This window comes from Sciurus vulgaris (genome assembly GCF_902686455.1).
Source record: "Sciurus vulgaris genome assembly, chromosome: 18".
Taxonomy (NCBI): Eukaryota; Metazoa; Chordata; class Mammalia; order Rodentia; family Sciuridae; genus Sciurus; species Sciurus vulgaris.
The window spans coordinates 30,388,220-30,403,235 of record NC_136479.1 but is presented as its reverse complement, the minus strand read 5'-3'; the positions used below and the strand labels follow the sequence as shown (position 1 = coordinate 30,403,235).

Here is a 15,016-nt window from a genome sequence, read left to right as displayed (position 1 = left end):
TTTTCTTCTGTACTTTCTATGTACTTTTTGCAGTAAACTTTTAATATATATTCATTTTTAATATATATTAATTTCATTTAACAAAGTTGTAATAAGAATGCATGAAAAATTTAAGAAACCTACTAATTTTTATTCTGGTATCTAACTGGGTAATTACAAGGGTGTGTAATTATATACTGAGAAACTATAATCCTTTCCCCTAAAAAGCTGCTGAAGATTAAATTGGTTCTTGGCATTATTGATGGGCCAGAACAAACAGTGCAGAAATCTTTAAAACATTGTTGGATGTTGGCAGAATTTTGGGCAGGTCTTGATTGTTTGTATCTATATTTATTCTTATACATGAATATATAGCAGGCATGGGTGATATTTTAAACACAGTCTTTGAGAAAATATCACTGCTCTTGGCCAGGAGCAATAGTGCATGCCTATGGTCCCAGTGACTTGGGAGGCTCAGACAGGAGAATTTCAAGTTTGAGACCAGCCTCAGCAACTTAGCAAGGTCATTGTGAAACCCTATCTCAAAATAAAAATAAAAAGGGCTGAGAATGTAGCTTAGTGATAAAGTACCTCTGGGTTCAATACCCAGTATGGAAAAAAAAAAAAAAAAAGTCAATGCTCTGTATATGTGTATACATACATCCACAAAACATCACAGTTGAATCAAATTACCATTTTATAGGTCAAAACTGATAGAATTTCATGATTCAAGCTAATTTTATATCTATACACATTCATATATATAAAATTCAATACATAATGTTTTATTGTGGTGTTTTTCATTTGTGTTGTTTTTATTTTTAAAATAATTTGTTCTTACAACTGCATAGTGAGAAGTAGGACTGAAATATTACTGTGCAACTAAAATTATAATCTGTTTTCTTGGTCATTGGATAGAATTGAGATTGGTTGGATATTTATGTTTTGTATGGATGCTCTTCTGGAGATCTAATGCCATATTTAAAGTGAGTGCATCAACATAATATTTTGGATAAACTTTTGAGGAAATACAGCCAATATTGACATTATTTAAGTATAATTTTATTGACTTGATAAAGACACAAGCTCTGGACTCTTAAGAAGCTGCAGCCCCTGTGGCTCTTAGTGTGAAAATGTGTGGTCCTAGCTGTTATCAAGGCAGCTTGTGTTAGTGTTGCTTCCTCATTAAGTAACTATTCGGGGGTTTTCTCATGAATATATTATAAGATGAAACTTTTAGTGGTATAGCCTAGGGATATAATATGTAATGATATAAAGCCTCATCTTTACTTAAATTTTATAGGTATAGCTAGGCATTTCCGTTTTGGAAACCAAGAAGATGCCCATGAATTTCTTCAGTATACTGTTGATGCTATGCAAAAAGCATGTTTGAATGGCAGCAATAAGTAAGTCGAAGTATCAGTCGTTTCTACATTTTGTATCCCTGGCTTATCAGAATGTAGTTTTGCCTTTTATGCTAAAATTATACAGATCTGTTAGCTTTACCTTCTGGCTTTGCCCTGCCTCTTCCCCACCTGATTTGCTTTATTTTAAAATGGCTATAATTTTAAAAGATATGCTTACTATAACAATTTGAATTTGTTCAATTATAAATGTCAGGAAATGAATGTTGACCTTGCTGTTGTTTAATTTCTGAGTATTGGTGCACCTTGGCAGACCTAAAACTACCTGCTTCTCCTAGTTGTTCCTGACATTTTCTCTGTTGACCTCTAGCCTAACAAGTCCGTTTTCTCTCTTTCTCTCTCTCTCTCTGTGGTCAGTTATGAATTCTTATAGTGTTTTCCTAAAACCTAAATGCAGACTCAAGAGGAATATGGGGGAGACGATTCGAAGACAGTCATAACCCACCTGCTCTTGCCCACATATACCTGGCACATTTCCCTTTGCATGCTCATTGCCCCATCTGGGCCTTCATGGTCTGGGGAAAATGAAGGAACAGAGGAAGGTGCTCACCCGCTTTCCCAGCCATTCTTCTTGTGCAAGGTCACAAACCTGCTGAGAGTATCTTCCTCTTCTTTACTTCAGGGCCAAATTCCTGTCTCGATTTCAAAGTCCCTTCATAATATAGTTCCTTCTATCCTCACCCCCCAGACCCTCACTGTATCTGTCAAGCAAGGGCTAGTTTCTAGCTCCCACATATCTTGAGGTCTTTTTTTGTGTGTGTGAGTGTGTGGCTCTTCTTGTTCCTTTATAAATGTATATGTTTTTAAAATCTAGTCAGCATAATTTTGCAGAATTCTTCTATTATGTCACTGTTTGACTGTTTTTCAGATTAGACAGACACACCCAGGCCACCACACTTGTTTGTCAGATATTTGGAGGATACCTAAGATCTAGAGGTAAACTTTTCTTTGAAAGTTGATAAAGTGATGCATGCATGTGATTTTAAAAATGCAGACAGTAGGAAAGGGCTGATGATGTAAAGTAGATCTCCTGGCCAATCCTGACTCTAATTTCTCTCCTTAATGGCAACCCCTATGCCACTTGGTAGTGTATCCTTCTGGTAATTTCTTACACATGAATAAACTGGGAGCATACCATGTGTGATACTTTAATTTTTCTCATAATAGTACAGATCTTACATTTTAGCACAAGTCTAACAGTCTTTCACAACTATAGGAACATTTCATTAATTTTGTTCTATTGATGAATATTTAGGTTTCTATTTTGTTATTACCATCAGCATTTCATTGAAATCCATGTACAAATGCCTTTATGTCTATGTAAATGTATATACATAGGATGTATTTAATTTTTATCACTGGCATGTTGTCATTCTAAGATGTTTTACCAGTTTGTATTCCAACAAGTATGAGGGGCCAGATTTATGACCTTTCATCTATACTGTGTGTAGTATTAACTTAATTTTTTTTGCCCAGTCTAATAGAAGAAAAATTTTACTGGTTTAATTTTTTATTTTGAAATATTATTTATGTTCTGTCATTTCAGTAGTTGGTACTGATGTGATGATTATCCTTTGCTTATCTTTTGCATTTTCTTTTCGTTTCAGTCAAGTGTTTAAATTGCAAGGGCGTTTCAGATACGTTTGATCCATATCTTGATATAACATTGGAGATAAAGGTAAATTTAATAATTATTTTGATGGTTAAGTTTAAAACCTTTTTATTACCTTTTGATTTTTTATTTAAGAAATCTTAATGCAATCAGATTTTTGATCCCTGTATTAGCCAAACTTAGAGGGTTATTATATTTTTAGAAACTGTTTTGCTTCTTGCATTTTAACTCCTGTTTTTTATTGTTCTTGAGTTTTCATTTTCCTGATTACAGACTTAATACATGCTAATGATAAAAAGAAGCATTGCAGATATATGTAAAACCTAGCCTTTATAATTAATTCTTTAGTAGTTTGATATATGTACTGCTCCAGAATAGATGACTTCCTTTTCAAAGAAGTGGGATTATGACTTAGTCTGTCCACTCGCTGTTTTCATTTAATTCTGCTTGGAGACCCTCTGCATCAGTGTGTCCTTTGGGCAGTTGTGAGGTGGTCTAGTCAGAGGATATACCATAGTTCACCTACCTGATTCCTTGCTGTTTTCTACTTTTAATGGTATTCTGAGTAAAGGTACAGTGAGCAATCTCTACTTATTTTTATTCACTTTAATCTGTTTTTTTAATGGGACAGGAAATAATTTGGTATGAAGATGTATACAAGTGGACATCATCATAAAGCAAATATCTTTTACATAAAAGTTCTTATTTGTTTTTCTGTCTGAGTCTTCTGCTTTCATATTCTCTTTTCCTTGCCCTTCTTCCCTCTCTTTTTCTTTTAACCTATGATGGTGTGTAGTGGTATGGTCTTTGTGCTTTTTTCTCCCAGGCTGCCCAGAGTGTTAATAAGGCATTGGAGCAGTTTGTGAAACCAGAACAGCTGGACGGAGAAAACTCCTACAAGTGCAGCAAGTACGATGGGTGGTAACTTTTTTAGTTCTTGTTGCTGGCTATTCCAGTGGGGGTGGCAGGGATACTTGGTTTGAAAGAATTTGAAAGAATCCAAATGGTCCACTAAGTTGCCTTAAGCTTTTGATGCCATCTGGGGAGACACTATGTCCCTGCCCACTGGAGGCCAGAACATGGAATGTATAATGTTTCCACTCTTTCAAGATGTGTGGCTTTGTGTCCTTGGAGGACTGGCACCTCACTCTGGAGGCCAGTTGGTTGGAAGAAAGCAAGCTAATACCATCCATACTACACACATGGTATCTCCTCCAAGGACCTCACAGCACGAGATAACATGTCAGGCAGCATCTTCATTGCCTTTCCTGGTAGAAAAAAGTTTAGATGGGGTAGGGTGGGGATCACTTTCTCTGAGAAGAAAGGATACCCAGGGTGTGGGGTAGCCGCTAATTTAGATTATTCAGTAATGTATTTTTCTAGGCAGTAAAGACAGCCTGTTTTAAGAAGGCCCTGTTTTCATATGTTTTAAATAGATTTCCACTTTATACTCAAGTTATATAGGAAAACTTTTATTATTATATACTTATTCTAGAGGGAAGAGGGCTCCCTTATCTCCAATACTGTGGCCATTTCTCCTGTTTCAAACTCCATAGACATTTCTTATCTTTATTTTTTTCCTTTTATATCTGGACACAATACGTTTATTTTATTTATTTATTTTTATGTGGTACTGACTGGACCCAGTGCCTCACGCATGCCAGGCAAGCAAGCACTATACCACTGAACCATATCCCCAGCTCCTTTTATATCTGGATAGATAGGGGTTTGCTGTCCACACCATAACAGAACTATGCCAACTTAAAAATTCTTTAGGTTTTAAACCCAGGGTGCTCAGCCATTGAGCTACATCCCCAACCCTTTTCATTTTGGAACAGGCTGTCATTAAGTTGCAGAGGCATGCTTTGAACTTGGGATCCTCCTGCCTCAGCCTTCTGAGTTGCTGGGTTTATAGTTGTATGCCACTGTTCTAGTTCTTATTAGCGTTTAAGTTTTTATAAATTTATTATTATAATTATTACCATTTTTGCAGTGCTAGGGGTTGAACCCAGGGCCTCATGCATGCTGGGCAAGTGCTTCACCACTGAGTAACACCCCCCGCCTGTTTTTAATATTATTAGTAGTTTATATGGCTTGGTGTTTCGGCATTGTCCTACTTTTCCTTCATACAATTAGGCAATTAGGTATTTTCAATTTTAATATTTTCACTGTTGATTTAAGGGGCTGATGTTTCCTATCTGGTATCCTTGTTTTGGAATCTTCATTTAGGATGTTATAGAAAAACAACTAGGGAAAGACTAAAACAGAAAAATACATGTTGTTTTAATCCTTTGTTTCTGTTTTTCAAGGTGTAAAAAGATGGTTCCAGCTTCGAAGAGGTTCACTATACATAGATCTTCAAATGTTCTTACACTTTCTCTGAAACGCTTTGCAAATTTTACTGGTGGAAAAATTGCTAAGGTATGTTAAAATAATCTTTTATGTGAAACCTTTCAAGGCTTAAGTGTAACTATTAAAGGTTATAAATGATCTAAGTGAATAATCATCAGATGAATTTTCTGAGTTCTTCAAGCATTTGGTAGCAGGAAAAGGAAAAAAAAAAAAAAGACAAATAATTGTGCCAGTAGTTTGGCCTGTGTGCTTATGAGTGTGTGTGTTTTAGTGTGCACTTCAACTGGCTGGACTTTCTAGTGATAAAATTGGTAACTGTTATCTGCATTTAGGCTTCATAGTCAATTCTTTGGTATCCATGGTAATGAGGGGATACGGGGACAGCTTGTATAATTTGAAATCCAAAGATGTCCTTGCTAGATCTTAGTTCATTTTCTTGTTTGTTTTCTGATTTTTTCAGTACACTGAATTTTCCTGTTTTCTTCCCACTTACTGAAATTTTAATATGGTCAAAAATTCAGTAGCATGCAAGAAAAATAAATAAATACATTCCTGAATTATTTTAAAATAAAAATAAGTGGTGATGAATGTCCAGAGTTGTCATTTAGATTATTATTTGGTGGATTTCAAGAATTCACTGAATGTGGATCCTTCTTTGTTTAAGGGAAATAAAAGACAGAGGGGCTGCCTTCAGTGCACTTAGGTTCAGGTGTTTTCCAAGTTAATCGTGTCCTTTGAAAAGGTGGCTAAATGCATTGGGGTTTTGCTGTAACATCACAGCATGCAGTGTCCCATGGGTCATCTTCCAGGATACTCTAAATATTCTGTACCTAAATATGTGGGATAGTGTGTTTCTTCAGAAATTATATTCTTTTCTCCTCTTCCCATTTCTGTTTAGGATGTGAAATATCCTGAATATCTTGATATTCGTCCATACATGTCTCAACCAAATGGAGAACCAATTATTTATGTTCTGTATGCAGTGCTGGTACATACTGGTTTTAATTGCCATGCTGGCCATTACTTCTGTTACATAAAAGTAAGTTGTGTGGATTTGGCTAGTAGTTGTATCACATATATACCATAAGATAGCTCTAGCGTTCTTATGGGCAAAAGACGGAACTTAAATGGTTAACCTGTGAATACCTGTTTTTCTTAATTGTCTTTTGACTGTGTTCCTTGTTCATCTAACTAACCTCTCTATTGACTCTTTTGCAGGCTAGTAATGGCCTCTGGTATCAAATGAATGATTCCATTGTATCTACCAGTGATATTAGATCGGTACTCAGCCAACAAGCTTATGTGCTCTTTTATATCAGGTATTGTCATGAAAACAACTTGTTAAATTTTCTGTTCCATCATTTCTTTTCTTATCAACATAAGTTCAATTTTTGAGTCCCCACCCCCTTTTCTTTTTCTTCCCCTAGTACTGGGGATTGAACCCAGGGGTTCAATCTACCACTGAGCTACATCCCCTCCCCTTTTTAGTATTAATTTTGAGACAGGGTCTGAGTTGCCTAGACTGGATTTGTACTTGCAATTCACCTACTTCAGCCTCCTGAGTAGTCAGAATTATAGGTGTGTACCTATATGCCTGGCCAATTTTAAGTTATTTGTTTACTTATTTTAATGATAGTTTGAAGATTAGCTCTGCCATTGACCTGGAGAGTGAGCAGGTTGTTTTGGAGTATGGATTATGAGTTTGTCTTACTTTCCAGCTCTTTGGCAATTCAGCACTGAAAGGTGCAGAGGAAAGGAGAGATGACAACTTAGAAGGGTAGCCTATGCTGCTAGTGGCAGAACAAGTTGGCCAGGGGCCATGGAGGCAGCGGGTGACCTTGGGAAGGGGGTCTCTGAGCACCCTGCGTGGTCACAGCCAGCATCTCCCCACTGCTGAGTGTAGGCTGCCAGTCAAGCATGGCTGGGCCAGCACCAGCACTCAGGGCTGTCCTGTTACAGCTGTGAGCTCTGACTCATCACTTCCATTTTTGTAAAAAATCTGATGTGTGCTCCAGTGTGTCCCCTTGTTTTTTGTTTTGTTTTGTAATGCTGGGAATAGAACCCAGAGCATTGAGCAAGCTGGGCAAGTACTCTGTCCCTCAACATGTCCCTTTTTAATAGCTGACAATTAAGATTATCCTTAAATGCCCAACATTAGCAAAATGATCATATCCATGTGTTGAAATATTACATAGTTGTTAAGAGTGATTTTTCTTTTGTTTTTCTGTTTGTGTGTGTGTTCGTGTGTTCAGTACTAGGCATTGTACCCAGGAGGAACATTTTACCACTGGACCACATCCTTAGCTCTTTTGATTTTTTGTTTTGAGACAGGGTCTTGTTAAGTTGCCCAAGCTGGCCTCAAACTTGGAATCCTCTTGCTGACAGTGATTTTTTTTTTGGTACCAGGATTGAACCCAGGGGTACTTAACCACTGAGCAATATTCCCAGCCCTTTTAAATTCTCCATGCAGGGTCTTGCGAAGCTGCTGAGACTGGCTTTGAACTTGCAGTCCTCCTGCCTCAGCCTCCCGAACTGCTGGGATTATAGGCATTCATGCCACCATGCCCAATTGAGAGTGATTTTTATAAAACCTTTTTTTTCCTTAACACTCTGGAAGAGTGCTGAATGTGTATGGAAGGGAAGTTTAGGTGCTGATTTAAATGCCAGCATTTAGTGTTTAGTTTGAAATACTGAGCTCTGGTGGAAAGCAACAATATGAGTGGAAGCCTGCGGGACAAGCCAGCCACTAGATAGCATGGGAGCTGCTGTGAGGGGCAAGATTGAGGGTGATGTTTCCTTCCTAACTTTGCTGGACATTAGAGTTTTCTACAATGGTACATATTTATAATTTTAAAATACATAACAGAAAAAGAAAACTACCTTTCATATAATGGCTTGCTTGGAATACACAATTGGAAAATACCATTTCATTTACCCAGTTGCCCCTGTTGTGTCCTGATCTAAGCACCTTAGCATTGGCCTAAACTAAAGGAAATAACATGTATGCTCTGTACAGGGTGACAGAAAAGCACTCTTTTTCCGTCAGTTTCTGAGGGGTTAAGTGCTGTTGAATTTGTAAGTGAATCTCTTCTGAGGAGATGTCCTTCCTCACCCTAAGCCATATCACTCTTTGTCCTCAGGTCCCATGATGTGAAAAATGGAGGTGAACTTACTCATTCCACCCATAGCCCGGGCCAGTCCTCTCCCCGCCCAGTAATTAGTCAGCGGGTTGTAACCAACAAGCAGGCCACACCAGGGTTTATTGGACCACAGCTTCCCTCTCACCTGATAAAGGTAACATTTATAGGTGGAATATAACTTTTATGCTAATTTTTTGAATGTACCCTTGAACCCTCAAGTTAACATTGCAGTGGTTATTTTATCCTCATGTACAACTGAATCTCTTGTTAAAAATGTTGATTCAAGCCCTTTATTACAAAATAATGGCAAGTATACAGAAACTTCAGCATGTATAGAGTGATCAAGAAGATAGTCTGGATGTCATTCTATTTAAATGTGAGCTCCCACTGTGGATTCCTGCTCTCTTTATGGGTTAGATATATGTATTCTTAATGTTGGATACCAGAGTAGTGACCCTTTTACAAAGGACACTTTCTTTATGTCCATGTAGCTATTTCAGGAGTGTGGCATTTTCAGACTGCCATCTATCTGAATTTGATCATGCTTTTGATGGTCCTGTCAGGAGGACTGTCCTCTGTCACATGAAGCAGTCTGTGGAATGGGGCCTGACTTGCCAAACTCACACAGGAAATTGTGAGCGGCTTGTCTGCATTTTGGAATAAGCCGTGTCACTGGTGCTGTGGTGTTCTACAGCTTCCCAGTTGGAGTTTAATTTGAATGAACAGGTTTTCTAGTTATATGTGCTTGCTTTTTTTTTTTTTTTTTTTAAGAACATTAGGCAGTATTAGAATTAAATGTCTTTGTGAGCTGGGCAGGCAGCTGGCTTCTGAGTTGGGCTCTTCTTCAGAGTGACATTAGGGCATTGGCAAACCAGAGAGTACATGACTGTGGAAGGCGGGTAGCTGTGATTGGTTTATTAAGTTTTTTTGGGGGTTGGTTTTTACCATGAAACCTTCCAATATTAAAGTAATGTTAATTCAAATATTTAAGAAAACACTGTGAAGGCCCCACATGATTTCGTCTTTCACCCAGGTCCTCCCAGGGACTCAGCGCTAGTAGTGGGAACCTGGAACTACAGACCTGCATGAGTAGAACTGGGAGAAGACCCGGGGAGGTGACTGGGGTGTCCAGTGAGGGTTGTTCCAGCCTCTTCTATCTCTGCCCACTTTGCTCTGAGGCCAGTGGTGATTGCTGCTTCCTTGTACTTCCTTCTGTCTGTACAGCGGTGGCCTCACAGGAAACCCAGCTGAGGAGAATTTATGTGACTTGGTTCCCAGAGTGGCCTGATGATTTCTGTCAGGTTTGGAATAGAAAGAATTTGGTCTGGGGATTGTGTTCTAGCAAACATATTTGTCTTTTGTTGATTAATTGCCAGAAAACTAGGGCATGTGGGTTGCAGCAGATGAAAAGAAAATGGAGGTATTTCTAGATATGTGCAACCTGTAAGTCATAACAAGGCCCACATTGGAAATGCTCTCTGCCAGGTTGGATCACTTTTCTGGGGCACTGACCTGAATATGGTTTTCTTCCTTCCAGAATCCACCTCACTTGAATGGGACTGGGCCACTGAAGGAAACGCCAAGCAGTTCCATGTCAAGTCCTAATGGAAATCCCAGTGTCAACAGGGCTGGTCCTGTTAATGCTTCCACTTCTGTTCAAAACTGGTCAGTTAACAGGCCCTCAGTTATTCCAGAACATCCCAAGAAACAAAAAATTACCATCAGTATTCACAACAAGTTGCCTGTTCGCCAAGGTCAGTCTCAACCTAACCTTCATAGCAATTCTTTGGAGGCTCCTAACAAGCCTGTTCCCTCTTCTACCATTACCAATTCTTCTGCAATACAGTCTACCTCGAATGCATCTACGATGTCAATTTCTAATAAAGTAGCAAAACCCATGTCTCCGAGTGAATCCTGCTCTAAGCCAGTGGTGAATGGCAAGTCCAAGCTAAGCTCCAGCGTGCTGGTCCCCTATGGTGCCGAGTCATCCGAAGAGTCTGACGAGGAATCAAAGGGCCTGGCCAAGGAGAACGGTGTGGGTACGACGACGAGCTCTCACTCTGGCGGCGAAGAGGCCGAAGACGATGAGGCCTCTCAGCATGAGCTTCAAGAACCTATCACTTTAAATGGTGCTAATGGTGCAGAGGACAACCCAAAAGAAAATGGCCTGTCATTTGATGGTGCCAGCTGCCAAGTCCAGCCTACTCTACACTCAGAAAACCCCTTTTCTAAAGCGAATGGTCTTCCTGGAAAGGTAAGAGAGTGGAAGAGGCTTTGCTTTGAGTCTCATTCTGGGCTGTTCACATGACCAGACTGCAGTGAATGTGGAGCTGGCAGCTAGACTTAATGTGTTTCTGTTTTTCGTTGTAGTTGATGCCTGCTCCTTTGCCATCTCTCCCAGAAGACAAAATCTTAGAGACCTTCAAACTTAGCAACAAAGTAAAAGGCCCAACAGATGAAACAAGGTAAGAAAGGAACAAATTAGTAGGAAATGAACTTCATGGTATGACATCAGAGTGTTAAGAAGTCTTCTAGTGAACACTCTGAACCCTGGAATGATTGGGGGACTGAAGCCAGAGCCACTTTCTGACTGAGCTACATCCCCAACCCTTTTTATCTTCAATTAAAAAAAAATTTTTTTTGAGGAAGGGTCTTGCTAAATTGCCCAGGCTGCACTCAACCTTGTGATATCCCCACTTAGCCCTTCTGAATAGCTGGGATTACAGGTGTGTACACTTTGCCCAGCTGAAGCTTGGAATGATTTGCATAAGTCCATAGGATTCATTAATTTGCCTTTTGGAGGAGTAAGAAAAAATGCACCCTTTGGGACTCAGTCATTACAGTGTGGCACAGTTCCACTGACGGTTCCCTCTCTCACCAGTGCTGCTTTTGCCCCACTTCTGAATCTGATGTCCAGAGCCATCTTTCTAGCTTCACACAGGTGAAGCTGTCTTAAGATTATAGGGCAGGGGTTTGCAGCTCTATCAGAAAGCAAATGTTCTTAGAAGGCCCTTCCAGAAATCTAAAAATTCACAGAAAACAGCCTGCCTCTACACTCAAATTTGGGGTAGAAGGGTACTGGGGATTGAACTCAGGAGTACTCGACCACTGAACCACATCCCCAGCCCTATTTGTATTTTATTTAGAGACAGGGTCTTACTGAGTTGCTTAGTGCCTTGCTTTTGCTGAGGCTGGCTTTGAACTCACTATCCTCCTTCCTCAGCCTCCTGAGCCACTGGGATTACAGGCATTTGCCATCGCGCCTGGCTTACCCTCAAGTTTTTTAAAAAAATCAATGTATTACCAGGTGCAATGGTGCATGCCTGTAATCCAGCAACTCAGGAGGCTGGGGCAGGAGGATTGCAAGTTCAAGGCCAGCCTCAGCAACTTAGACCCTGTCTCAAAAACAAACAAAATAACTAAACAGGGCTGAGGATGTATGTAGCTCAGAGGTAGAATGCCCCTGGGCTAAATCCCTAGTGTCATGTCTCATGTCTTTCTGCTGTGCCCCTCCCCCCCACATTCAATATATTAACCTAAATGTAATTTAGGAATAAAAGGAAAGGGATTTGAAATATAGCCATAGCTCTTTCAGTGCAGAAGCTGCCAGGTGTGGCACATGTGCACAGGTATGCTCTGAACATGGCTGTGTAGAATGCAACTTGAAGTCATTGACTCAGTAAGTACCATGCACAGATTTGCCTTCAGGCATGCCAACCTCTCTTGATGAAAACTTTTGGTGAGGTTCTTACCAAATCATAGCATGACATCCCTCTCTTCCTTAACACCATAATTGAATTGCTGGAAAATTTAGTGTCTGTGAAAACAGTGCTAGTAATGGAACTGGTGTTTCTACCCCTGCAGGTGTGAGGACATGTTGGGTAGAGGACCCTGGGGTTCCCCTATCACTCTGGCTGCCCCAGATAACACCTGCCAGGTGCCCCCACTGAGAACCGTGTCAGGGAGGTTTAATTGTTAAAGTGGAATAGTCAGTCCTGGGAGGATACTCATCCCCAGTTTACCTCAAAGACAGAATAGCTGGAGTGCTCTGTCTTGGACAGTGTCTCTCCATGTTTCTTTCTAGTCTAGTCCAGTGGTCCTCAGCTCTAACGTGCCTGGGGATTATTATAGGTGACACTGACAAGGCCATGATGTAGTGTGGCCAGGCATGTGCTGCTTTATGTGTTCATTTGGGGTCCCCTTCTGCAGCTCTCCATGGTGACTTCACAGGTGTTATCTCCCCTCTAAAGAGCAGAGACCACCCCTGAAAGTATTTTATTATTTTCAAGCAGCTGTCACCAGCCTTGGGAATATGTCACAAGCTCTCCAGCTGCTAAGGGTGGGAGAATCTATCACAGAATGTTTTCCTAAAGCCTCCATGACTCCTCCTAGGTGTCCGTAATTCCGGGAGTTGCTGGTTCTGTTTGGAGGTAGCTCCCCTTCCTCTGAGGCACCAAGAGGAAGGTGGAGGGATCTACAGAATTAAGTGACCCCAGCATAATTTTTTGTCGTCATTGTTTAGATTTAGTTCTTAAGAAGAACTAAAAATATATCTGGATATAGGAAGAGTCTAGGACTGCAGAATCCTTGTTGCTGAAAAGTAGGAGGTAGGCTAGATACAAATTTTATTTAATAGAAAAAAATTTTGATTTTTTAGAGGCAGTAAGCCTGATACTAGGTTTCAACCAGATATACTTAAAGTTATAAAATATTTAGTACACATAAGCCAGTGACAAGAACCTGTTCAGAAGTCAGGCTAACTCTTGGTTTGTTTCTTTGTTTTGATGGGGCTGCAGTTCGACTGGAACAGAGATGAGTCCAACTGAGGACCCTGCTGCAGAGCCGGAAGTTGGCAGTGTCACTGCTGGTTCCCATGAGAAAGTGGAGACAGTCACAAGTCTGAGCAGCAAGTTAAAGAAGGCTCTGCCACCCTCCGACCCCAGCACCAAATCTACCAAAGAAGAAGTCTCTGAAAACATGTCAGCAAAACCTGATGAGTCTTTGCCCATTATTAACAATCTTTGTAACACCAACAAGAATACCACGGGGGATGATCACCTTTCTAAACTGTGTGACACTGAGAGTCTCACAAATGACCAGAGCAAACCATCCCAAGAGGTAAAAGGAATGTTAATTGAGAGTCCCCGGGACTCTGCCCCAGTGGAGATAGTGGAGAAGCTGAGCCCAGCTTCCTCAGTACGTTCAGAAGATGAATGTGAGCATAAACTCTTAGTTTACCTCAGCAGAGACAGGTGCAGGGACGCAGAGGATCCTTCCAGAGGCACAGTCATGTCCACAGATGCATTGACTTCTCCCCAGCCAGACAGGGCCACAGGAGCCCACTCAGATGGCGGTGCCGAGCCCAGCCGTGGTGAGAGAGGTGATGAAAACAAGGTCGGACAGAAAGTTCAGGATCGTTCTCCAGTTAAGGAAAAAATCAGTAGCCTCAGAAGAGTGGATCGAGGACATTATCGTAACCGCAGAGATCGTTCCTCCAGCGGAGAGCACACGAGGGAAAGTAGGAGCAAGACAGAGGACCATTATCACAAAAAGCGGCGCTACATTAGAGAGCGGGGCAAGCAGGAGCGTCACCCAGCAGAGCACTGTAATGGGAGCCAGCACCCGCCTTGCCACAGCGAGCGGGGCAGCCCCAGCGAGCGCCGCTCTCTGGGCAGGTACAGCTACCACCACTCTCGCAGCAGAGGTGGCTCAGACCAGGACTGGACCAGGTACCACCACTCAGAGAGTGAGCATGCCTGGGGCCGGGAGAAGTACTACCCCGAGAAAACAAGGTGGGACAAGTGCAGGTATTATCATGACAGGTACATCCCCTACGCAGCCAGGGAGGCCAGGGAGTGGAGGCCCCTGCACAGCAGCGGCCGGGAGCATGACCGAGCAGGACAGCACGCGCGGCTGCACAAGGACTGCTACAGGGGCAGGAAGGGCTGGGAGCCTCCTGCCAGGGGGAAGGAGCGGCACCACTTCCACAGTGTGCGGGTGGGGGCGGCCTCTGCCCTTCCTCTGCACCCCGAGAGGTACCCGCAGGAGGAGGCTGCCCTGGGAGCTGAAGACAGCAGTTTCAGCCTCTCTGATCGGTTTCACGAACATGAAACTGCAAAGTCGCGGAAACGGCGGTACGAGAGCATCGACCCTAACGACAGCCACTTGGAAAAGAAAGCCCACAGAAGCTTACAGAAGGACCTTTTAGAAGAGCCGAAGGCGAAGAAGCACAAGAAGTCAAAGAAGAAAAAGAAATCCAAAGACAAACACCGAGAGCGCGACTGCAGGTGAGGGCTGTGGCGCCCCCGGAGCTCCCGGCAGCGGCAGTAACAAGCAGGGCTGTCGCTTACCGGGTGTGACGCGTATTTCTGATCTCTCTCTCTCTACACTTAAAGCCGCTCCTGTCGAGCTGCGTTGGTATCGGAATGGCTGACAGCCTCATTTCTCAAAATGATGTTGCCCTTTCAGTTGATGCTTTACAACCCCCCTGGGAGTAGGCGCAGTGTTGT

At 41.6% G+C, this 15,016-nt stretch overlaps 1 protein-coding gene across 4 annotated transcripts in view; it reads left to right on the top strand.

Moving 5' to 3' along the window:
* USP42 (ubiquitin specific peptidase 42) overlaps positions 1-15,016 on the top strand; it is a 48,796-nt gene that overhangs the window by 25,253 nt on the left and 8,527 nt on the right. For 3 of the 4 annotated variants that reach the window (XM_079120441.1, XM_079120439.1, XM_079120440.1), the window contains exons 5-15: positions 1,283-1,385; positions 2,272-2,339; positions 3,011-3,081; positions 3,842-3,936; positions 5,325-5,436; positions 6,266-6,406; positions 6,586-6,686; positions 8,508-8,661; positions 10,045-10,761; positions 10,878-10,972; positions 13,304-14,794. In XM_079120441.1, the coding sequence (XP_078976567.1) occupies positions 1,283-1,385; positions 2,272-2,339; positions 3,011-3,081; positions 3,842-3,936; positions 5,325-5,436; positions 6,266-6,406; positions 6,586-6,686; positions 8,508-8,661; positions 10,045-10,761; positions 10,878-10,972; positions 13,304-14,794 (3,148 nt within the window). The remainder of the gene's footprint in view (positions 1-1,282; positions 1,386-2,271; positions 2,340-3,010; positions 3,082-3,841; positions 3,937-5,324; positions 5,437-6,265; positions 6,407-6,585; positions 6,687-8,507; positions 8,662-10,044; positions 10,762-10,877; positions 10,973-13,303; positions 14,795-15,016) is intronic. The other variant, XM_079120442.1, reaches the window with a different exon arrangement.